The sequence below is a fragment of the Camelina sativa genome, chromosome 16 (genome assembly GCF_030686135.1).
Source record: "Camelina sativa cultivar CO46 ecotype springtype chromosome 16, ASM3068613v1".
Taxonomy (NCBI): Eukaryota; Viridiplantae; Streptophyta; class Magnoliopsida; order Brassicales; family Brassicaceae; genus Camelina; species Camelina sativa.
The window spans coordinates 2859361-2884565 of NC_141895.1; the positions used below are offsets into that span (position 1 = coordinate 2859361).

At 36.3% G+C, this 25205-nt stretch overlaps 3 protein-coding genes and 2 pseudogenes across 5 annotated transcripts; 4 read left to right on the top strand and 1 right to left on the bottom strand.

The window, feature by feature from the left end:
- Positions 1 to 199: 199 nt before the first annotated feature.
- LOC104753284 (myosin-10-like) lies at positions 200 to 10811 on the top strand (annotated as a pseudogene). Its single transcript, XR_015584507.1, has 42 exons — positions 200 to 421; positions 672 to 797; positions 927 to 1070; positions 1305 to 1450; positions 1539 to 1695; positions 1801 to 1859; positions 1949 to 2108; positions 2222 to 2371; positions 2440 to 2576; positions 2658 to 2804; positions 2895 to 2996; positions 3224 to 3281; positions 3384 to 3485; positions 3587 to 3624; positions 3705 to 3831; positions 3937 to 4107; positions 4185 to 4316; positions 4415 to 4524; positions 4634 to 4694; positions 4902 to 5079; positions 5170 to 5375; positions 5493 to 5612; positions 5901 to 5999; positions 6115 to 6327; positions 6474 to 6626; positions 6735 to 6884; positions 6974 to 7141; positions 7233 to 7372; positions 7490 to 7604; positions 7690 to 7710; positions 7808 to 7885; positions 7972 to 8142; positions 8352 to 8504; positions 8592 to 8768; positions 8872 to 9225; positions 9315 to 9385; positions 9483 to 9579; positions 9666 to 9722; positions 9833 to 9889; positions 9982 to 10062; positions 10153 to 10229; positions 10323 to 10811. The product of XR_015584507.1 is annotated as a myosin-10-like (transcript).
- Positions 10812 to 15101: 4290 nt separating this feature from the next.
- LOC104749550 (putative indole-3-pyruvate monooxygenase YUCCA7) lies at positions 15102 to 16972 on the top strand (annotated as a pseudogene). The gene is made up of 3 exons (XR_015584508.1): positions 15102 to 15877; positions 16018 to 16389; positions 16497 to 16972. The product of XR_015584508.1 is annotated as a putative indole-3-pyruvate monooxygenase YUCCA7 (transcript).
- A 16-nt stretch (positions 16973 to 16988) lies between these two features.
- On the bottom strand, positions 16989 to 18391 carry LOC104749551 (NADH dehydrogenase [ubiquinone] 1 alpha subcomplex subunit 13-B). Its single transcript, XM_010471200.3, has 3 exons — positions 17997 to 18391; positions 17478 to 17549; positions 16989 to 17367 (listed from the first exon to the last, which is right to left on the bottom strand). Exons 1-3 carry the CDS (start codon positions 18209 to 18211, stop codon positions 17223 to 17225), a joined length of 432 nt encoding a protein of 143 aa, XP_010469502.1. The 5' UTR covers positions 18212 to 18391; the 3' UTR covers positions 16989 to 17222.
- Positions 18392 to 18484: 93 nt separating this feature from the next.
- On the top strand, positions 18485 to 22406 carry LOC104749552 (chaperonin CPN60-like 1, mitochondrial). Its single transcript, XM_010471201.3, has 17 exons — positions 18485 to 18726; positions 18991 to 19015; positions 19112 to 19243; positions 19385 to 19544; positions 19673 to 19944; positions 20035 to 20139; positions 20214 to 20300; positions 20402 to 20491; positions 20589 to 20669; positions 20770 to 20838; positions 20929 to 21006; positions 21119 to 21214; positions 21308 to 21407; positions 21506 to 21609; positions 21692 to 21797; positions 21915 to 21993; positions 22086 to 22406. Exons 1-17 carry the CDS (start codon positions 18689 to 18691, stop codon positions 22219 to 22221), a joined length of 1758 nt encoding a protein of 585 aa, XP_010469503.1. The 5' UTR covers positions 18485 to 18688; the 3' UTR covers positions 22222 to 22406.
- A 1167-nt stretch (positions 22407 to 23573) lies between these two features.
- Positions 23574 to 24570, top strand: LOC104753285 (blue copper protein-like). Its single transcript, XM_010475557.2, has one exon. The coding sequence runs from the start codon at positions 23596 to 23598 to the stop codon at positions 24568 to 24570; it is 975 nt and encodes a 324-aa protein (XP_010473859.2). The 5' UTR covers positions 23574 to 23595.
- The last annotated feature ends 635 nt before the right edge of the window (positions 24571 to 25205 follow it).

Genomic DNA, 25205 nt, shown 5'->3' on the forward strand with positions numbered 1-25205 from the left:
GAGAGAGAGAGACAGAGGAAGAGCATCAAACAAAAAAAAAAAACAGGAGAGAAAATTCATTCCGAGGGAAAACGCGGTTCCTGCGAATATTTACAGCGAATCACTGGAAACGGAAAAGCCAAAGGGTTTTAGGTCTCTGTTATCGTCGGGGAAATTCGAAATTTCGTCTGCAAAACGTGAATGTACCTTTAATCTTTCGCTTTTTTTTTTTTTTTTTTTTTTACGTCGACCAGAGATTTTGAAGCTTCGAGAGAGAGAGAGAGATAGAAAACGTTGGTGAAATAATTGTGTTTGGATCGATGGTGTGGAAACACCTTCTGATTGGGTTCTCAGGGATTTTTTCTAATGTTTCTCCCGTTGGAAATCTTCTTCATTCGGGATCGTTTCTAGGAATATCTGACCTGATTTGGCCGTGATAATGGTACCGAGTCTCTCATCTCTAACACCTGCATTGTGATTTCTCCCTCCGTGTTGTTCAAATCTTCTTATGCTGGTTTTTGAAGCTGATTTTTATATCCTCTTTAAATTTGGTTGAAATGTTTACTTATTATTAAGTGTACAAGAGATGAAGACATATATTACAAAATGTGTGTTAAGAGAACCAAAAAAAAAAAAAGAAGATAGATAATGGATATTGACACAGCATTTTTTTCTCCCCAACTTTGTATCAGGCTGCTTCAGCAAAGGTAGCTGTTGGGTCGCATGTCTGGGTGGAAGATACTGATGAAGCCTGGATTGATGGAGAAGTAGTGGAATCTGACGGTGAAGAGATCAAAGTCCATTGCCAATCCAAGATGGTTTGCCCCCATTTTTCTCTCAATAAGCAACTAGTAGAGTTGAAAGATTTTGTTTTCTACAGGCTACATGGAGATAGTTATAGTGAGCATATAATAACATGTTCTTATTTTTGATGCATTTTATTGTAGGTTGTGGCAAAGGTTAATTCTGTCTACCCCAAGGATCCTGAGTTTCCTGAACTTGGCGTCGACGACATGACAAAGCTTGCGTATTTGCATGAACCAGGGCTTCTTCTCAATCTTAAATCCAGATTCAATGCTAATGAAATATATGTATGCTTCAGCATGTCACTCTTGTCAGTTTCCCTTCTTTCATTTTTACACCCCCGCTCATGAATTCTATCACTAGCTTTTCTAACATTACTCTGCTGAAAATGACTTCTTTTGTTTACACACATCATTACTATCATCTTAAGGTTGTCTTGTCTGCCCAATTATAGCTATGTCATCAATATGGTTTTTTCTGAAGTGTTTTTAGCAAGCTAATTTGTTCTTGATAAATTACAGACATACACCGGGAATATATTGATAGCTGTTAACCCCTTTAAAAGATTACCCCACCTTTATGGAAATGACATAATGGAGCAGTATAAGGGCACAGATTTTGGCGAGCTAAGCCCGCATCCTTTTGCAGTTGCTGATTCTGCATATAGGTAATCTTCTGTTGCTTCGATGAAACTTTAACTAATGTCGCACTACCATTTGTATGGGCCTGACAATCATCAAGAATATAAATTTTAGAAAAATGATCAATGAGGGAGTAAGCCAGGCGATCTTGGTGAGTGGCGAAAGCGGTGCTGGGAAGACAGAGAGCACGAAGATGCTCATGCAGTATCTTGCATACATGGGTGGAAAAGCTGAGAGTGAAGGACGATCTGTAGAACAGCAAGTTTTGGAGGTTGATAGACTGTTTCATTCAAACTTTCTTACTAAAGATAGACTAACCGAGTTTCCCTCTGTAGATATCTTCTTATTCTTCTCGTGTTATGTTCCTGTTATGCAGTCAAATCCAGTTTTAGAAGCTTTTGGTAATGCGAAAACCGTCAGAAACAATAATTCAAGGTGGAATGTCATTCACATCTTGATATTTCCAGTTTATGTATTTTCTTGAAGTTAAAAGTTGACTTATATCATCAAATCTCATATTGCAGTCGTTTTGGTAAATTTGTGGAGATTCAGTTCAATCATATGGGAAGAATCTCAGGAGCTGCTATTAGAACATATTTGCTGGAGAGGTCACGAGTTTGTCAAGTTTCTGATCCTGAGAGAAACTATCATTGCTTTTACATGCTTTGCGCTGCGCCAGAACATGTAAACATGGTCCCTTCTATGGGTACATTAGGTCCAATGTTTCAGCATGTCCAATGTTTGACCTTTTATGAGATTCATACTGACAAAATTTAGCTTCTGCTATGAGATTTTAGGAAACTGAGCGGTATAAGTTAGGGAAACCAGACACATTTCACTACCTAAATCAATCGAATTGCTATGCGTTGGATGCACTTGATGATTCCAAGGAATACCTAGCAACAAGGAAAGCTATGGACGTTGTTGGGATTAGTCCTGAAGAACAGGTACTTTCTGGTTATTCATTTACATGATCAGTAATGAGGACAACTCTTCTTACATTTTATCGTCGTAGGATGCAATCTTCCGCATAGTTGCTGCCATCCTTCATCTAGGAAACATAGAGTTTGCTAAGGGGGAAGAGTCAGATGCTGCAGAACCTAAGGACGATAAATCCCGGTTCCATCTAAAAGTGGCTGCAGAACTTTTCATGTATATGCTTCACTATTCTGTGTTCTTAGATAACATATTTCTTGTCAAGGAGTTCAAACCCTGATTGCTCTTTTATGGTAGGTGTGATGAGAAAGCTCTAGAGAGCTCCTTATGCCAAAGGGTGATGGTGACTCGTGGTGAAAGCATTACAAAGCCTCTTGATCCCGGTAGTGCAGCACTAAGCAGAGATGCTCTTGCCAAGATTGTCTATTCTAAATTGTTTGATTGGTAGGTTAACAATAACAGACTCTTTCCGAAGGGCTTATTATCAATCTTGGGATTCAAATTTTTGAAAGGTTACAAATTTATTTCTCTCAGGCTTGTGACTAAGATCAATAACTCCATTGGCCAAGACCCAAGTTCTAAATACATAATTGGAGTACTGGATATTTATGGATTCGAGAGTTTCAAGACAAACAGGTGCTTAACCGGTACGCTTCTTGTGTTGCTAATTCTTCTTCAAAAACACTGAGCATGGTTTCATGTAAAATTTCCTAGTTACTTAGCTAGAGACTTTTTTTTTCCCTTTCTTTCTTGTGTTTTGAGACAATATTAATATTATCGTTATTAGTTATTTCCTAGAAGTTATGAGTTTCAATTGATAGCAGTTTTAATGCTCTTGTTAAAATTCCAACGTTGTTTTGCAGTTTTGAACAGTTTTGTATAAACCTGACAAACGAGAAGCTGCAGCAGCATTTTAACCAGGTTGGAGAATGGAGACTGATCTTCTTTTCAAAGTTTTAATTCTAGAATGATCTAAAAAAATATGCTGACCCATATTCATGCAAATGTTCCTCTCTTCTACAGCATGTGTTCAAGATGGAGCAAGAAGAATATACTAAAGAAGAGATTGACTGGAGTTACATAGAGTTCATTGATAATCAGGATGTCCTTGATCTTATAGAGAAGGTAAGTAGTATAACACTGAGTGGTGTTGGAACCTTTAATCCGTTTTACGGCATACATTTTTATCAATTTTCAGTACCTAATACACGATTATTTCATGTCAGAAACCTGGTGGCATTATTTCCCTTCTTGATGAGGCTTGGTGAGTTTGTGTTTCAAAATCTCAATATATTTCATGTATATTTCCTTAATAATTTGCTGAGTTTGTGTTTGCCTCTACAGTATGTTTCCAAGATCAACACATGATACACTGGCGCAAAAGCTATACCAGACATTTAACAGCCACAAGCGTTTTACCAAGCCAAAATTGGCTCGTACTGACTTTACCATTTGCCATTATGCGGGTGATGTTAGTGATTTAAATTACCTCAGAAGTGTGTGCTTGAAATGCTTGTCTTGAAGTGATGAAAAAATGTAAACTTGGCGTGATGACTATATTCTTGTTAAATTTCAGGTCACCTATCAGACTGAGCTGTTTTTGGACAAGAACAAAGATTATGTTGTTGGAGAACATCAATCTCTCATGAACTCTTCAGATTGTTCCTTTGTCTCATCGTTGTTCCCAAAACCGCGAGAGGAATCCTCCAAAACATCAAAGTTCTCATCGATAGGCTCTCAGTTCAAGGTCTGACAATAATGTTAAATTCAGCAAATTCTGCTTATATGTTATACATTGATTCTCACCGTGTACTAAAAATACAGCAACAACTACAATCTTTGCTTGAGACGTTGAACACCACTGAGCCACACTATATACGTTGTGTTAAACCAAACAACGTTCTTAAGCCAGAAATTTTTGAGAACGCTAATGTTCTACATCAACTTAGGTGTGGGGTAAGCTTAATGTTTCATAGAACCTTATGCGATTTTTGCAACTGCAACAATTATTCGTCCTTTACATGATGCTGTGAAACATCCCTTTCTGACCTCAGGGTGTCATGGAAGCCATTAGGATTAGTTGTGCTGGATATCCTACTAGGAAGCCTTTCAATGAATTTTTAACCAGGTTCCGGATTTTGGCTCCAGATGCTACGGCTAGAAGGTAGATTTACCTATGCTTAAATTCTTCTATCTAATTCTTACTTTAATGGTAAATAGACGTGACGGTATTAGACTCATAGACCTTTTCCCTCTGGCCTTTATGTTTATAGCTTTGATGAAGTCGACGCTTGCAAAAAGCTACTAGCAAAAGTTGACCTTAAAGGTTTTCAGGTGCGCTTTCATAATTTTATCTCACAGTTTCTGCATTTCTGCTTTTATATTGTGATTTTCCAAAAAACATATAAGGGTACTTATAATGCCATTTCGGATATGTTTCATGGTTACACTGCACAAGACTCTTATATAGCTTTTCTTCTTGTTCATATGCCATGAGAGGTTTGACGAATTCAATTGTTACATGTATTTTGAAAATCACAGATAGGGAAGACATAAGTGTTTCTTAGGGCAGGTCAGATGGCAGAACTGGATGCTCACCGAGCGGAAGTTCTTGGCTATTCAGCAAGGATTATACAGAGGAAAGTCCGTACGTATCAATCTCGCAAAAAATATCTTCTGTTGCAGTCCGCTTCAACTGAAATCCAAGCCTTTTGTAGAGGTAATTCATGTTGTACACGATTCCAGGTCGAGTAGATTGTTGGCTTCATATAGTTTCATGTCTTATTAAGCTTCGTCCAACTGATTGCAGGACGTATTGCTCGCGTTCAGTTTGAGGCCAAGAGAAAAGAAGCTGCTTCTGTGAAAATTCAGAAGCAGGCGCGGACATATATATGTCAGACAGCATTTAAAAAGTTGTGTGTTTCAGCTATTTCTATTCAGACTGGGTTGCGTGCAATGGATGCTCGAGTTGAATTTCGATACATGAAGAAGAGACAAGCGGCAATCATTATTCAAGCAAGTTTCAAAATCTCTTGTTGATGATAAAGATCTCTCCTATTTCGTATCTATAGTTTTCAGATACTTGAATTTGTTTGAGTATTATCAATAACGTGTAAGTTACTGATTCCACAGAGTCAAATCAGAAGATGTTTGTGTCGACGGCGGTATTTGAGAACGAAGAAAGCAGCTATTACCACTCAATGTGGCTGGAGAGTGAAAGTTGCACGCCGAGAACTACGGAAGCTTAAAATGGTGACCTTCTTTCTTAACTAACAATGGGAGCTCTTAGTTTTTGTAAAACTAATATATGCGATCGACTACCGATGAGATGTACATGAATCATCAGTATGATCAAGATGTTGGAAACTTTTATAATCGTGTATTGGAATATTCTATCAGTATTTTCGTATCTCCTAAGGTCCTCTATTGGGAACTCAAATTGATGATAATTCTAATTCTGAAGTGATATAATCAGTTTAAGTGAATTTATTCACTGGATCATATGTATGCGGAGATTTCTGAGATGTCTTTGTCTTCCAGGCTGCTAAGGAAACAGGAGCCCTTCAAGACGCTAAAACTAAGCTGGAAAAGGAAGTGGAAGAACTCACTTTATGCTTAGAGCTCGAGAAACAAATGAGGGTACACATCACACACAACTTGCCACAGTGAATATTAATATATTCTTAAACCATAATACTAGATCTTGTTGCTGTCTCTTTTCTGTGTGAGGCATCTGATTTTATTACTGATGCAGATGGAGCTTAACGAAACCAAAACTCAAGAAGTCGAAGAGTTGCGGTTAGCTTTAAATGACATGGAAATTGAGCTCGGGGAAACCCAAGAAACCAAAAGTGAGGAGATTTTGAAGTTGGAGTCTGCCTTACAAGACATGCAACTCGAATTTGAAGAACTTGCTAAGGAGTTGGAGATGACGAATGATCTTGCTGCAGAAAATGAACAGCTCAAGGTAAGGTCATAAAGATATCAGATAAGAACCTTTCGTTCCTTGGTAATCTTAATCTTCCGTTTATGGGTTGAAGGTTACAGATTTATACATATTTAAAGAAATGTTCGTGGTTGCTCTGTCTTATTCATTTCCTTCTAACTTCTAAGGATTTGGTGAGCTCGTTGCAAAGGAAAATTGATGAATCCGGGACCAATCATGAAGAAACAAGTAAGCTAAGTGAAGAGAGGGTAAAACAGGAGGTTCCCGTCATTGACCGAGGTGTAGTCATCAAACTCGAAGCTGAAAATCAAAAATTGAAGGTAGGATGATCTTTTGATATTGACAATTGATAGACGATCTAGCTTGGTGGCAAGAGAGGTTCATTTGAGATTTCAATGTTTTCTATAGACAATTCAAACATTTCGTAGGAACTGGTCAGTACACTGGAGAAGAAGATCAATGCATTAGACAGAAAGGACGACGTAACAAGCTCAAATATCTCAGATCAGTTGAAAGAGAGTGCTTCATCTGATTATGAGATGTTGAGTAATCTTGCAGCAGAAAATGAACGTCTCAAGGTAAAGTTATAGGGATGTAGTTCTACTATCGTATTTTTAGTGTTTTTAAGTTTGTTTTTCTCATTGATATGATGTATGATACTTCTCAGGCACTTGTGAGTTCATTAGAGAATGGAACTAATGAAAACGATGGGAATGATTCATCAAACGAGCAAAAGGAAGAGACACACATGCTGAAAGAAGAGAGATTGGCAGAAGATGTTTCAGTTGATAACGAAATGACTAACAAACTGGCTGCTGAAAACAAAGACTTATCTGTAAGTGTTCCAAAAAAATGTATCTTTCTCCAAGAAAAATAATGGGTTATGTGACACTTATGTCTCTATTAAATTTATTGAAATTCCACAGGATATGGTAAATTTGTTGGAAAAGAAAATAAACGAAACAGAGAAGAAGTACGAGGAAGCAAATAGACTTTGTGAAGAAAGGCTTAAGCAGGTTGTAGACGCAGAGACAAAACTAATCGAGTTAAAAACAACTATGCAAAGGTTGTCGATTTGCATTCTCTTTTTGACCTAAGTTTCAATCTTTTATCTTTTCTTTGCTCGATGTTTTCTTTTGCAACAGCTACTACGAATGCATTACTTATTTACTATTATCTTTAGGCTCGAGGAAAAGGTCTCTGACATGGAAGCAGAAGATAAAATTCTTCGGAAGCAAGCATTGTTTAATTCAGCTTCCCAGAAAATGTCACCCCAGGTGTCATTTTCCAGACCCCCAGTAAGATTTATCTATGTAAATTCTTCTTATATATATTCTTTCTCAAGAAAATTCTTGACCTCTTCTTTCCGCGTACCTCTTGCAGCCAGTGGAGAACGGTCATCATGTAAGTGAAAAACTAAATGAACTGTTCTTGTATACAGTTAATAATCTTCGCAATTTTTTTGTTACTAGAGCCTTGTGATAGAAATTCTTTCTTACAGGCATCACTTGCTCCTATACCATCAAGAAGGTTTGGGGCAATGTCTTTCAGACGATCTCAGATTGAACAACAACCTCATGTTTGTGCCTAACGAAAATTTGAGTCATAATATTGTGATACTTGTTTGCATTAGTTGATTAATTTGGTCACGTTATTATGATGCAGGAATATGTTGACGTCCTTCTCAAATGTGTATCACAAAATGTCGGTTTCAGCCATGGAAAGCCTGTTGCAGCATTAACAATATACAAATGTCTCATACACTGGAAACTATTCGAAGCAGAGAAAACTAGTGCCTTTGACCGTATTGTTCCTATATTTGGTTCAGCTATAGAGGTAACCTGAAGTTTACATATAAGTCTCTTTGTAATATTTTATGGTCAATGTATTAATGGAAACATGTGAAAACTACTTTATTAGATAATCAGAAAAATGAAGCATGAATGCTTAACTATTGTTTCATAATTTTCCCGAGACGGCTTAGAATTGAGTTAGATTGAAAGTTGACATTATGTCATCATGCTTTGCGTTCTGTCTACTTTCAGAACCCAGAAGATGATAACAATTTGGCTTATTGGCTAACAAACACATCTACGCTGCTGTTTTTGCTTCAAAGAAGCTTGAAATCCCATAGTACAACCGGTGCAAGTCCGAAGAAACCTCCTCAGCCAACTTCATTTTTTGGGAGGATGACACAGGTAACAAATCCTGTTTATCGACTCTAAGAATACCTTAAACATACTAATGGCCACTAGGCTTAAAGATTTCACTTCTATATGTTTTAGGGTTTCCGTTCAACCTCTTCGGCCAGCCTTTCAGGTGACGTAGTGCAACAAGTAGATGCTCGATATCCTGCTTTACTTTTCAAGCAGCAGCTTACAGCCTACATTGAAACTATATATGGAATATTTCAAGAGAATGTGAAGAGAGAACTAGCACCCGTGCTTTCGTCCTGTATTCAGGTAGACCTATTTATGGTTTTCATCAAAATAAATCAAAATGTTAAGATCATGATCTCAGCAAGACAATGTCATCTCACTTATAAGTCCTCAACTAATGGCTCAGGGACTGAAAGATTTATCACATGAGTCCTCTGCCGAGACTTTATCTGCTGAGTCATCTGAACAGAACTCACCAGAAAAGCCATCTGAAGAGAATCCACTGGCAAAGCTGTCTGAAGATAATTCACCAGCAAAGCCATCTGAAGATAAGTCACAAGAAAAACCATCTGAAGAGAACTTACAGGCAAAGCTATCCGAAGAGCATCCACAAGAAAAGCTATCCGAAGAGAATCCACAGGCAAGTCTATCCGCAGAGAATTCAACGGCAAAGCCATCTGAAGAGAATTCACCCACGGAAACTTGGCAAGACGTCATAGATCTTTTAAATCGGCTTCTTGGAACATTGAAGAAAAATTACGTAAGAACTTTTTTTGTATTCTAGGATTCAAGATTGTGTTTGCTTCTCTTGACTCCTAAATTTTTACTCTGACAAACTTCTTCTTTCAGGTTCCTCTGTTTCTTGCTCAGAAGATTTTCAGCCAAACATTCCAAGACATCAACGTTCAACTCTTTAATAGGTAAACTATTTACATTCCACTATCAACCTTAACGGAGTGAAAATCACCTAATCCACCATCAGCCAATAAACATAAAACCGTAATGTAACTAATGCAGCCTTATGGAACGTGAATGCTGCACATTCATCATGGGCAAGAAAGTGAATGCCTGGTTAAATGAACTCGAGTCATGGTGTAGCCAGGCAACTGAAGAGGTACGTCAGTTGTTTTGATTGAATGGAACGGTTTCAAACTCTTAATCACTTGATTTCACTTGTCAATTAAATTCTCCTGAATGCAGTATATAGGATCTTCATGGGATGAACTCAAACACACAAGACAAGCCGTGATGCTCCTGGTCCGTTTCTTATGAACCAAATTACAGCAACTTTAATTAACACTACAACACGTTTTCCCCTCTCTCTCTCTTTTTTTTTTCCTGAATATATCATCGGATTCCTCTTCCAGGTTACAGAACAGAAGTCCACAATTACATATGATGATCTTACAACTAACCTCTGCCCAGTAACTACTCTCTGCTTCGGATTTGTTTAATAATATTATAAAACATGCCTGAAAAATGCTTCTGATCATTCTATCTCTAATTCAATTTCCAGGCTCTTAGTACTCAGCAATTGTATAGAATATCTACCCTCTGCAAAATTGATGATCACGAGTATCAGAATGTATCACCAGACGTATGTTTGCTCTGAACATCTCTCAAAAGAAACCAAAATACATTTTCCCAAACCTTCATATCCACTTCATATATATTTCTGTGGGTGCAGGTGATTTCCAACTTGAAACTTCTAATTACAGATGAAGACGAAGACAGACAGTCGTTCTTGTTAGACAATAATTCCAGGTATTGAAACTTTTCAGAATACTAATAACTTTCTCTAAATTGGTCATAACATCATCACCATAACCTCTTGAATATTGTCTTTTTGAAACTCAGCATCCCCTTTGAAGCCGATGAAATCTCCAACTGTATGCAAGAAAAAGACTTTGCCAATGTAAAACCAGCTGTGGAACTCATTGATAACCCTAACTTCCACTTTCTGAAGGACTGAGACTTATTTGATTCCGACTAGATATGTTGCAATGAAATTGTATAGTAATCCTTTGCATAGTTTTACGGGTGTATAATCTTTTGATCGATCGGTTTCGTCGTCTAGCTAGGCAGGCTTTAAGAGGGAATTTCGAGCTCAAGTGTAGGGCTCGTTCTCTTCTTTTAATTTCATTCTTATACACGTTCATTGTGTTCAGGGTGGTGGTTGGGTTAAAGCCAAAGGCAAAATAATTTAATCATCATAGGGCAAGAAACTTCTCTCTGTAGAACAACATTAGAAATCAGTTTTGTAACCTTAGTTTTTGAGAGATTTGGCGACACCTTTAGTCCCATAATGGGTCACATATTCATGATTGGCCTTGCGATATTGTTAAAGTTTGGATGCACTTTCCTAGAGTTAAATTTCAAAACACTCAGTCAAAATGAAATGGAACAACAACCTATATATGATGAGTATAGTGACTCAAAACCACATATTTTTATAGTACTTTTTGATATTTTATTAAATACAATTGTCGTATTTTAAAACTATTTAAAGCTTTGATATTATTATTTTTTAGTAACTTTTATATAGTTAAGTTAGTTAACAATTGGTGAAAGGAAACACCTGATGAGTCTGAGTAATCACTAGTCAGTCTGTGACAATGAGAAGGATCGGAGGGAGAGCGAATCAAACAAAGAGAAACATGTGAATCTGATCACATGGGTCTTCCCATACCCTTTCAGTTATTACAGTTATGGAGGTTTGTTTTGCATTTATCATCCCTCTACTCTATTTCTTTTTGTCCCTTTTCTAACCATTATATAATATACATGCATGCATTGATGCATTACATATATATATATACACAAAAAGTGTTTGTCCAATAACAAATGTTGTGAACCAAGTGTTTTTCTTTTAATTCTGATTTCCTCATAGTATTATTAGCCGACGTCGTCACAAATGGATGGAACAGTAGTTAAAAACTATATTATATTTTTCTTGTTAATCAAAAATCAAAATTATCTTTCATTTATTATTATTATTACATATATTTTTTCTATATGTGTGTACGTCTTCATTATTTAAGATAATATATATATATGTATATTATTTCTAGTATTAAAATATATAGGTAATAATAATAATAAATAAGAACCTCTAATAAGTAATAACACTTTTTTTTTTCATTTGTGTATCTTTTCTTTAAAACTAAGTTTAGTTTCATAAATAAACTCAGTTAAATATTAATATTTTAGTGTTTAAGATACTCATAAAAGTTTCTTATCATTGTATCACCAATTTCTTGGATTTTTATGATCACGCAGCACGCTTAGAGTAAAGTTTGAGTATACGCCTTAACTATATATACAACGCAGATTATGATTTCGAAGGCTAACTAATTTGCAACGATTCAATAATATGTTAGTCAAACAAGCCGTAACCCACATAAATAAATGAAGAGAAATGCTAGTTTCAGAATATTTTCATGTTTATTTTATGGTATTCGAAGCATAAAATCAGTAGAGAAATACAGAAAATACATATTGTGTTATACTAGTGCTTGAAATCAGGTTGCTGCTTATAATGAGCTAAATTGAAAACAGTAACATGGGGTTTGGCTCTCTTAATTAACTAGATATATTTAATCCAGAGATTCTATATACCTGATTAAGAAAAGCTGACTATAGCAGAATCTGATTGATTATTGTCAGAAGATAAAATAATAATGGACATATTGTATATACAAATATTTTGGAAATTCCATTTTAGCAATAATTGATCCATTTACTGTTTGTTTTTCTTTGTTTTTGTCAAAAACTATGGTTAACTATGGTCCTGGTAAAGCGTAGAACACGTGACCCTCGGTTCATAAGATTTATAGCAAAAAAGTATAATGCTTTGGACGAAAAAAATTTGTTATTTGTTTTTTTTTTGTTTTTTTTTATTGTTTTTTGGATAATAATATTAGAGTTGGTTGTTGTCGTTTTTGTTTATATATAGTGGTATATAATTGTTCATTTCAAACGCACTAGTGTGTTCAATGATTGGACAATATATTCGTCTGAGTGTTTGTATATATCTTTTTTATTTTTTGAACAAACGTCTGAGTATTTGTATATGATGATGATAAGTGGTTATAATTTGGTCGTTCATGAAATTAGTAATACTCGAATTATTGACTGCATATACGAGTACTATAATTAGATCTCTATTTAAATGAAAACGAAATATTTATAGATTTAAACAGATAGTTATCTTTTGTAACGACTAAATCAAGATTATTTTTAACTGCATATGGATTCATTTTACGATTGTATTATTTTGCTTAGAGGGTTATTATATCTCTTTTTTTGTTCGAAATAGTATACTATAGAACGCATATACTTGTGATCGTTATAGTATAGTTGATAATTATTATAAGTTATTTATATATAGAAATAGAACGCATAACAAACTTTCTCGGGAAGAAAATAAATCAGCCGATAAGCTTTCTCGTTTTGCTACAAAAATGATCCCATTATCACAAACTTTTGATGTAATACCTAGATGGTTAAGTGATTGTCTGTAATACACATTTCAAATCAATAAAGCTAGATGTTAAAAAAAAAAAAAGAAATAGAACGCATAACGATCGTAAGTAATGCATACGCGATATTTATTAAATCTAGGTTGTTAGTAGCTTTGTTTACTCGATGTAAATCAGTGGTGTAACACCATGTGGGAAAATTACAACTAGTCCATCGATAGGATAAATAATCTCTCCATCCCAGGAGCCATTAATTTCACAATTATCAACTAAATCTAAAGTTCATCTATGAAACTAAAAGTCTAAAACTATTATCAAGGCAATACACGTCATATGCATGCATCTACACACATTTTCCTTATATTAAACATCAAAAGGCACTCATAGATTTTGGTGAGAAAAATCTTTGCCCGATTCAACTCCACTATACATACATCTGATATCACTCTCTCGATCGAGGTTTCCTGAATAAATCTTGTTTTCCTAAATCATGATGATTACTTTCTTACACAACACGATTCCATATTATCGATGTGAATAATTTATAATAGATCATCGGAGAAATTTTTTAATATCTGAAATCTGATAATTCACTTTTTTGTTCTGTTATGTGTGGATTCCAATGCATTTTTCACACACACATACTCAAATACACAGAATGGATTGTATTTCAAAAATGCTAATCACATTAATTTACAAGGAAAACAATAATAGAAAGAGGAATTATTGTGTCAAATTATTGAACCAATATGTACTGACATTTTATCGCTGCAATAAAAGAGGCACTGACTAATTTCAACAACAACAGGGAAAAAAATAACAAGAGGAATTGACCTAATTGATTAAACATGAGAACATGATGACCCAAATTTTACAGTCCAGCACATGAATATATCTCATATTCCCCTTTCAGCCTCATGCATGCATATCCAACCCTAGATTTGGTTTGTGCATTGATCGATGTTGATCTTATTAAAACATTCCAAATTTATAAGATTCACATTTTATCTTATCACAGGGAAAAAATGTTTTGACTTAAGAGTATGATATTTTAACCAAGAAAAACTTGACTATGACGTTTGTTCTTCTTCCGACCTAACACTTTGCGTCTAATGACCAGATTAATTAAAACCCTCGGTTTTAGGTTTAATTCGGATCATAATAAGGTAGATGTCATTTTCATTAAGAAGCAATAGAAAACCCATTTGGACCTTTCATGATTCTGTCTCTTTTTAGAATATCTGCTCCCTTTTCTCAATGAACTGATTAGAGAGTTTCTCATTGAATTTACAAACAGGTTATAAATATGATTGCTTAATTTGTCAGCAGGTTTTTTTATAAAAATATATAAGGTTTGATTGGTAGTGTGAAATTCAACCGGTTATTTGGTTACCAATCGGTTGTAATCTATGCGGTCAGAAAGTTAAACAAAATGGGTTGTAATCTATGCAAAAAAAAAAAAAAAGGGTTGTAACTTAATTGCACAATAAAACGTACAATTAAAATTTTGAATTATTTGTTATTTTCTGTCCTCTTAAAGAAAACAACTAATTTTATTTATATTATCTTCTTAAGGAGTTTAAAGATGAAAAATGTAAACATATTTTAAGTTAATTTTGTTGTGTTTTTACAACAAAGTTTTTACTCAACTTCTTGTTATGACCATAATTTAATCATGCGTTTTAATTCAACCGCAATTTCAATTCCGCAATGCCATCTTTAACCACCTTCTCCTTGGCCATCTTTTTGCACCTGCTGAAAAAAAGTTATCCGACTGTTCTAAACATAAATCCTTAGGACACATATTTTGGTCGAATTTAACACAATCCAATAGGACATAACGATAGTTTTAACTATGAACACAAGTCATTAGCAATTTAGCATCAATGTATTATATAATTAGGCAAAACACACTTTTCTTAAAAGTGTCAACTTCAAGTGTTGTTGATCTATTTCTATATATAAGCTTAAATTAATTAATGAAAGCCGCTGCAAGCCAATCATTTGAAGATTGAGAAGTTATATTAAATGAGTAAATAATCAATTAGTAATAATCTTGAGAAATAATTTTCCGGAAACAACATTCCAAATTGCTTAAAGCTCTTCTCTATATAAACCCTTTCTCCTCAATCCAAACAAGACCACACACCAAATCCCCATCTATCATCATTACTACATCTTTTCTTGCCCTAAAAGTAAGTATAAATAACACTGAAAAAAACTCCCAATAAGATGAGTAATAACAATAACACAACTTGTGTCAACATCTCAACTCTGCTTCAGCCTGAGGACATTTTCTCCCGTCGTTGCATCTGGGTGAATGGGCCGGTCATCGTCGGTGCTGGCCCATCAGGCCTAGCTGTCGCCGCCGACTTGAAACGCCAAGAAGTTCCGTTTATAATCCTCGAGCGAGCAAACTGCATAGCCTCTCTGTGGCAAAACCGAACCTATGATCGTCTCAAGCTTCATCTCCCCAAGCAGTTCTGCCAATTACCAAATTTACCCTTCCCTGAGGATTTCCCGGAGTATCCAACGAAGTTCCAGTTTATTGAGTACCTTGAGTCCTACGCAACACACTTTGATCTCCGCCCCAAGTTCAATGAGACTGTCCAGTCAGCTAAATATGACAAGAGGTTTGGGCTCTGGCGGGTCCAGACTGTTTTGAGAAGCGAGCTGCTCGGTTACTGTGAGTTCGAGTATATTTGCAGGTGGCTCGTGGTGGCGACGGGAGAGAATGCTGAGAAAGTGGTGCCGGAGTTTGAGGGTTTAGAAGATTTTGGTGGTGATGTTCTTCATGCTCGTGATTATAAATCCGGCGAGAGGTACCGTGGTAAACGAGTTCTGGTGGTCGGATGTGGAAACTCCGGCATGGAAGTCTCTCTCGATCTGTCCAACCACGATGCAAGCCCATCAATGGTTGTTCGTAGCTCTGTAAGTAAAAACTTCAGTAAATTTTACCAACCAAGTTACGAAAAACAGAGCACCTGATTCTTAGTAGTTCCTCTGTTCTAAAACAGAGCATCTGATAGTTATACTCTGTTTTTCCTTGTTTGTTTTATTTGATCGATCAGGTTCATGTATTACCGAGAGAGATTCTTGGGAAGTCAACGTTCGAATTAGGTGTAGCAATGATGAAATGGATGCCGGTTTGGCTCGTGGACAAGACTCTACTCGTCCTGACAAGGTTACTTCTGGGGAACACCGATAAGTACGGGCTTAAGAGGCCTGAAATTGGACCGTTAGAGTTAAAGAACACCGCAGGTAAAACTCCCGTGCTAGACATCGGAGCCTTTTCAAAAATCAAATCGGGAAAGATCAAAATCGTAGTGGGAATAACAAAGTTTGGTCCGGGAAAGGTCGAACTCGTGGATGGTCGAGTCCTGGAGATTGATTCCGTTGTTCTAGCTACTGGTTACAGAAGCAATGTGCCTTCATGGCTCAAGGTACAACCATAAACGTTTATCTTAGATCAAATACCGTTAATGGTAGTTAAGGGAAGATTGATAAATACTAATATACTGTTTGGTCGTTGGCTTATTGTTGTGAACAGGAGGACAACGACTTGGCAGAGATTGGGATAGAGAAGGATCCGTTTCCAAAAGGGTGGAATGGGGGGGGGCTGGATTGTACGCAGTTGGGTTCACGAGAAGAGGACTCTCAGGTGCTTCGCTTGATGCGATGAGTGTGGCTCATAATATTGCTAATCGCTGGAAAGAAGAAACTAAGCAACAGATCAAAACTGTTGCTGCTCGTCACCGTCGTTGTATTTCACACTTTTGACTTTTTACTATTTACATATAAAAAAAATATACGAGAAAAAGGAGGATGGATTAGTGTTTTTGTGATGTGAAAATCTTAGAGATAAAAAGCCCACTCCATGTAAGAAATCCCAACAAGGAAATAACTGTGAAATGTGTTTGGGGTTCTATTGTTGTAAGGAGGATGTGGCTCTTCCCATGTATTTAACGTTTTCTTTTTACATTTCATCTTGTCTTTTGTTGGTAAAGTGTTGTTTGCTTTAGTAGATATATAAACTTAGAGCTGATCTAAAAAGTTTAAAACTTGATTAGTTTATAAAAAATGTATGAACAAGATACGTGTCTTAAACTGATTTCTCAGTACCACCCATTACATGAACAGAAAATGAGGTAAAAAAAAAACAGAAAATGTTCCTCAGTACAACCCAATACATGAACTGTGTATATGTATCATTTCTCTTATAATAAAGCTTAGACAACAACATTCATTCATCATCATCAAAAGGAGCCATTGATAATTACCAGACATCAGGACGAAGCTCTCCAGTAGCCGGAGGCATCCAACGACCCGAGTTATACACGTTTTCACCAACTTTCCATCCAGGAACATCCTTCATCACATCGGCCTCGTACTCTAGATACTTCTTCCACTCAGACACAAACCTATTTAAACCACATACATGGGGATTCAATGTTGGAGTTTGTACCACAAACGTTGTCTAATCTCACAGTTGAATATTGGATAAGACGCAGTAGTTCGTTTTTTTCTCTACCTTTCATCTTCTTCTGCTTGAAGAATAGGTAGAATTGCTCTACGTGCAGCGTATTTCTCCTCCTTCAACGCCCTGTCATCACATCAATCCCAATAAATGCTTTGGTGGTTGATACATTGTGCTCATTTTTGTCACTTTTTTCATCATTATGCATTTGAGATTCTAACCATAGATAAGATTACTAATCTTATTAGTTGCAAATTACTCCAAATCGACACTAATCAAGCTGATAACTCACACTGTGACCACCTAATCTAGTCGTAACATCCCGCAATTTGATTGCTTTCTTCACCACAGCTCAAAAGGGATCGTTAATTAGCTATAAAATGGGTCATTAGTACCCAATTTCAAACTAACTACAAAATTTGAAAAGCAACTAAGGTTATTAGTACCAAGAAATATCTCTAGATTCAGTCACAAATTACTCATAATTTCACAACCTAACCAACCTAAATTCCAATATAGAGAAAAAAGTGAAAATGTGAGGGAGCTAAATCACACATCTCGTTTCTGATTTACCTGCGAATTTTGTTGCCCTGACCGACTTGGTACATACCCCAAGCAAAAGCACCTGAAAAGGTAAGGAAAATAGCCATGGCGCTTGGTCCCGTGTTGGAGATCCGGCGAGCATATCTGACCGGCGCGAACCCACCCGGTGGTGGACCATCCTGAAGCAACGGCATATCCTTCACACTCGCCATTCCTGGCTTGTTCCTTATCATCGCCTCCGTCATCTTCTTCAACCTCGATCGAACACTGATTTGATCTCCCAAATCGATCTTTTGATTCGTTTAACCGAAGTGTTCTAGGGATTCTGAGGAAGAACACTCAGAAATGAAATACTTTTTAACGGAAAAAAAAACATTTTTGTTTGATGACTTCTTTTAAAATAAGGCCCATATTATAAACGGACCGGGTCACTTATTTTGTTTGATGACTTCTTTTAAAATAACGAACTGGGCTTTATAAGGCCTATATTATAAACGGACCGGGTCAAAACTCGAACCGGATCCAAATCGGAGGGGTTAAAACTCAACCAAGCAAAATGGCCTTGGAGAAAACGCAAAACCCTAAACCCTACTGCTACTAGAATCTTCGACGATCTACTTCATTTCTCCTCTTCTGCGTGTGGAGAATTTGTCAATTTAGCTTCTTTTACTTGGATCTGTTCTGAAGCAAAATTATAATCTTCTCGGTTGAGTCTAATCACCATGTATCGGCTAGTCACCAACGTTGCTTCAAAAGCTAGGTAGATCTACTCGGCTTTTTATGGGTTTTTAATTTGAATGCTGCTTTCACTTTTGATTTTTGTTTCTGATCGAGTCCTCGGATATCGGATTGGTAGATATATATATATATATATTAGTTCTTAGTTCTGATTTTTGTGAATTTTGATCAACATGCTTATAAGCATAAATCGAATTGAATTGAATCTTTCTCTGCCCACGGAGACAATATCATCTGAAAGTTTATTTCATCTATTGATGGGATTTATTTTACTTTGGTTGAGCAGGATTGCCAGCAAGTGTACAAGCCAGGTTCGTATTCTTCGTTTTGTATTTTTGGTTATGCTGGTTTTTTTAGTCGTTTGTGGGTATGTATTGAGATTGATGTGCTTTGTGTGTGTTTGTTAGATTGGAAGCAGGTTCAATTCCACTAGGAATTATGCAGCAAAAGACATTAGGTTTGGTGTTGAAGCTCGTGCTATGATGCTTAAGGGTGTCGAGGATCTTGCTGATGCAGTTAAAGTCACTATGGGACCCAAGGTAATCTCAATTTATGTTTCAGATAGTTTCTGTTCGGAGAGATTTATATTGTGTTGTGCGTGAATCTATCAATAGTTTTCTATTTAGTTATCCCACAGTCTCTGACACAGCAGTCTATAACCCTTTTTCTTATCTTTTAAGGGTCGTAATGTCATTATTGAACAAAGCTGGGGTGCACCGAAGGTGACAAAAGATGGTGTGACTGTTGCCAAGAGCATTGAGTTCAAGGACAGAGTTAAGAACGTTGGCGCCAGTCTTGTCAAACAGGTTGCTAATGCCACGAATGACGTAGCTGGTGATGGTAAGTGTTCCTTTTCATTGTATTAAAACGTTTTTATTCTGTTTTTTCGTAATTGGGTTGTTAGTCTCCTATCTACTTGTGCTAATCGTTGTTATTCCATCTGACAATAAATATGGTATGCTTTACAGGAACAACATGTGCTACCGTCCTTACGCGAGCTATCTTCACGGAAGGTTGTAAATCTGTTGCCGCTGGAATGAATGCGATGGACCTACGACGTGGTATCAAACTGGCAGTTGATACTGTTGTGACAAACTTGCAGAGTCGAGCACGCATGATTAGCACTTCTGAAGAAATCGCCCAAGTTGGAACAATATCAGCTAACGGAGATAGAGAAATTGGTGAACTGATTGCAAAGGCTATGGAAACTGTCGGCAAAGAGGGAGTGATCACAATTCAAGTGAGTTGAATTTGATCCCTAAATGTTTAAATTATTTTGGTTATTTTGCTTATTCATTAAGGTGACTTATGTTATCGTGTCTTCATTCAGGATGGCAAGACCTTGTTTAATGAGCTGGAAGTTGTTGAGGGTATGAAGATTGACAGAGGATACATTTCCCCGTACTTCATAACAAACCCGAAAACCCAAAAATGTGTAAGGATTCCCACCTTGTTGGTTTATCAATCTAATGAACTTTTCATTTGATTTGTTCTGGATATGGTTTGCAGGAACTAGAAGATCCTCTCATTCTTATCCACGAGAAGAAAATTTCCAATATAAACGCTATGGTGAAAGTCTTAGAACTGGCCCTCAAGGTATAAACAATTTGGCGATTTCTTGTTTGTTAATCATGTCAGATAGTCATCAGTACTTTGTATCTGAAAGATGGAAATTTATTTTCTCTACCCGTTTTCAGAAGCAAAGGCCGCTAGTGATTGTTGCTGAGGATGTGGAGAGTGATGCTCTTGCCACCCTAATTCTGAACAAACTTCGTGCTGGAATCAAGGTTTTTCTTTTCAGCCTTTTGTTGTATGCCTTTGTCTTGCAAGGTCTTACCGAAAATTTAAATATATTGGATTGATGCCAATGGTATTGCGTTATAGGTCTGTGCTGTGAAGGCCCCTGGTTTTGGAGAAAACAGAAAGGCCAATTTACACGATCTAGCTGCCCTCACTGGAGCCCAGGCATGCCCATTTTTCTTTTTTTCTTTATTATCTGCCAAGACAAGCACACCCACACTAATTGCATGAGCTATAATGTGTCGTTGGTGTTTCCACTTTGTAGGTTATAACAGAGGAGTTAGGTATGAATCTCGACAACATTGACCTCAGTATGTTCGGAAACTGCAAGAAGGTTCGTTTGGTCCAATTACTTCTGCTTCCTCTCTTTCTCCCTTGTACCTTCTGATACATTTATATGACTTGATTTTAATTTTGTAACCAGATAACTGTATCCAAAGATGATACTGTTTTTCTCGATGGGGCTGGTGACAAGACAGCAATTGGGGAACGATGTGAGCAGGTTAGTGTGCAATTCGCTTTTTTATTATGTATTGGTTCAGTGTTATAAACCTTTACCCTTTTTCAACTGGTAAGAACGTTTAATTTGTTTTAAAATTTAAAAATTCACACAGATTCGATCCATGGTTGAAGCGAGCACGTCTGATTATGACAAGGAGAAGTTGCAAGAAAGGTTGGCTAAGCTTTCGGGTGGTGTTGCTGTACTAAAGGTAATATACACCTCTTGTGAACATCAAAATTAGAGGCTGTTTATGCATTATTAGTTTCTGGCCAACGTCGATATTACTCACATTGGTTTCTAGATTGGTGGAGCGAGTGAGGCAGAAGTTAGCGAGAAGAAAGATAGAGTAACGGATGCTCTGAATGCCACTAAAGCAGCCGTAGAAGAGGGTATTGTTCCAGGTAAAAAACTATCTTAAATCTCTAAAACAAAGTTTGGTCGAGTTCGTGAAAAAAGAAATTTCATGAGAATTACATTATATTACTCTGTGGTATTACAGGTGGTGGTGTTGCTCTTTTGTATGCCTCGAAAGAACTTGAGAAGCTTTCGACAGCTAACTTTGATCAGAAAATTGGTGTTCAAATCATTCAAAACGCTCTCAAGGTGTGTCTCTTATCACATTGTTCATCTTCGCCATCATAAACAGCTTCTAGAATCTTACACACAAAATCTTTCTTTGATGTAGACACCTGTTTACACAATTGCTTCCAATGCTGGAGTCGAGGGTGCAGTTATCGTAGGCAAGCTTTTGGAGCAAGATAACCCTGACCTCGGTTATGATGCTGCCAAAGGTTACACTCTTTATATGCATTAGACAATTCACTTTCTATAGTTCTTGGTCCACCTTGTTATCTCCCTATGTTCTGAAATCTGAACGAGCCTCTTTTCGCATTTACTAACTTTATCAGGAGAATATGTTGACATGGTAAAGTCTGGTATTATCGATCCTTTGAAAGTGATCAGAACCGCATTGGTTGATGCTGCAAGGTAAACAAAGTTCGACAATTTGTCTTCAAATTTTGTAGTTAATTGCAATGTGTTTTTGCTAATCTTTTTTCGTTGTTTATTATATTGGTTAGTGTCTCGTCTTTGTTGACGACAACGGAAGCAGTTGTGACTGAGATTCCAACGAAAGAGGAGGCGTCTCCGGGCATGGGCGGCGGCGGCGGCGGCGGTATGGGTGGCATGGGCGGTATGGGAGGAATGGGTTTCTGAGAAGAACTATAAAACCTTAACTAAGGTTTCTTTGTGTAATCTGTTGTGAGATGCTACGATTGTTTCATCACAAAGTCACATTCTTTAATCATATGATTGGTAGAGACTAGAGAGAAAGAGAGACCTTGAGACTTTTCCGTGATTTTAATTCGATTTATAAAATATTATGAAGATTTCTTGGTTCATGAAGTCTTCTTTTAGTCAACTTTTTCAAGAATTTTTCAGGTTAGAGATTTCCAGTTCTTGCCAGCTATTACCAAACCCTTTTAATTACATCTTTATTAACACAATAGTTAGAGAAGTAACAAGGGGATTAGTCATAGAAATTATTAGATCCAAAGTGAATTTAATCTATATATGATAGCAATCTCAATAAATGCCACCAAAAGTTGTATATTTCCAATCATACTTTTTGGATAATTTTCAAAAAAATCTGCTGAAAATTTCAATTGTGTGTTTTATGAAAAGTTGTGATCGTTCATTTTAACTGTTTTTTTTGTAAAGTTGTAACTATTCATTGTATAGTTGTATTTATTTGAATATTCGTATCTTTTGAAATCAATATATATTTGTATGTTTGAAGTGTTTTCATTTTTTTGCCATGACACAAAATAATATAAAATTTAATCTCAACGGTTTTTACAGCTTTCTAAATTATTCTCTAACATTCATTTTTTTTAAAGTGAAAAAATTTCTCCAATTTTTAATTTAGCAAAAGATTTTTGGAATGATGAATCTAATTTATAACTTGTAGTTAATTTTAAATATAAAACTTTAATGAAAATACCTATAGTTTTTTTTCCAAGATGGATTATATAGTGAGGTTTTGGATTCGACTTTTGAATATGTAATAAAGATTCTTTCTATTTAAAATCATTTTATATGGGTTGCATACTATAGTTGAATCTTTTTACCATATTATTTTTTAGTATAATTTTTATTTTGATGGTTTTGTTTTTTAACTAACAACTATATATGTGTAATATTTATGAAGTTTTAGCCCTACTTATTATTTTCTTCTTTTGAGATAATTTTTAATTAATTTTATTATTTATAATTTATTTTCAAATAATTTCATAATATATACTTCTAAATTTCATATTTAATTTAATTTGTTTTGAAATACTTCCGAATGTGGCGGGTCTGAGTAGAAAAAGATTGCAAAAAAGTGAATCCAATTCCAAAAAGGAACAACGTTCAAAGAAGAATCTTAAAACTCATTCATGGTAAGATTAAACTAAACTTAATTCTAAAAGGACAAGGATTAGTTATGATTCGTAAAGCTATATAAATAGAGGCACATAGGTGACTTCTCTTTCACCAAACATCTTATCATCGTTCTACTTCTTCTTCCTATTCATACGTTCCGAAATCATGGCCACCACCAAGAATATCTTTTGCTTCGTGCTCGTGATCATGTTTCTCTTTAGTTGCACCTCGGCTAAACTATACAATGTCGGTGGTGACTATGGATGGACTGTGAAGGACGACTCTTGGGATGAACATAAGCAATTCCACGTCGGAGATTCCCTCGTCTTCGAATACGATCTGAACGTCAACGACCTCGCTCAAGTTTCCAGCGCTTTAGAGTATGATTCATGCGATGCCTCTTCTCCTAAAGTTGTTTACAACACCGGATACGATGTCGTAACCTTCAAGAAACCAGGACATCATTACTTCATCACCTCAAATCATATTCAATGCGTCAACGGACTTAAACTCGACGTTCTTGTCGTCCATGACACCTCACGTCCAATTCCTTCACCACCACCACCACCGAGCAAGAACCATGAGCCATCACGTCCAATTCCTTCTTCACCACCACCACCAAGCAAAAACCATGAACCGTCTCGTCCAGTTCCTCCTTCACCACCACCGAGCAAGAACCATGAACCGTCACGTCCGATTCCTCCACCACCACCAAGCAAGATGGGAAGGATCTACAAGGTAGGTGATTCCAAAGGATGGAGAGTCTACAACAGTTACTACTATTACAAGTGGAGTAAAGATAAACAATTTCGTGTTGGAGATACTCTCTATTTCGAGTACAACAAGGACCTCAGCGACGTTAGAGAAATCAGCGATGATCTTGAGTTCAAATCATGTGAATCAAATTCTACCGTAGCCGTGTACAAGACAGGACACGATCTCGTTAAGCTCACTAAACCAGGAGTGCATTATTTTGTAAGCTTAAAGACCGGTCTTTGTCAGGCTGGCATTAAGCTTCGAGTCACGGTGCAACCATCAACCGAAGATGTTACTTTGCCCGATGTTCCCAAGAAGCTCTCACCTATTAACCGCTGCAACAGGTGGAGGTGGTGGTTATGCATTATCAGACCTCATCACTAAGCATTCGGGTCAACTAACTAATCAACCATGGGGAGTTTTAGTTTAAGGGTTTTTTTTTTCTTTGGTTTTTAAGAGTTTTTTTATTTTTGATTTTCTTTTGGTTTTTAGTTGTTCAGTGGCTGAAATACATTGTTTAATTTAAATAATTTCATGTATTTTTCTTAAATTTTCGACGTTTCTTTATAGTTTGATCATGAACGTGAACATGCTCCATTAGATGACAAGGGACACCTGAGTGTCCATCACAAAGAGACATGAGTCCGCTCTGTTTTCTCTTGACAATTTCAAGATTTGAGCTTTTTAACTGATATAGTGCACAATGTCGATCAGAACAAGTTGAAAATAATGACAAAAGCTCCTCTCTTTTTTGTTCCCCTCGTATTAGATTTTATTAGATTACATACATGATGAGGTGATATACAGAACAAGCGATGTAAGGTATGTATGATGCCTCATAACATACATGAGCAGGTCTCATTTTACCAACTCTGCTAAAGGCATATTTTACATTGATGATGTCTTGAATCATTTGTTCTTCCCTAATCAGCCTTAATGGTACAAGACGTGAACCTAGTTTAATCTAAAAACATATATATATATTGAGATAATCAGATTAATATATGTCTTTTATTTTA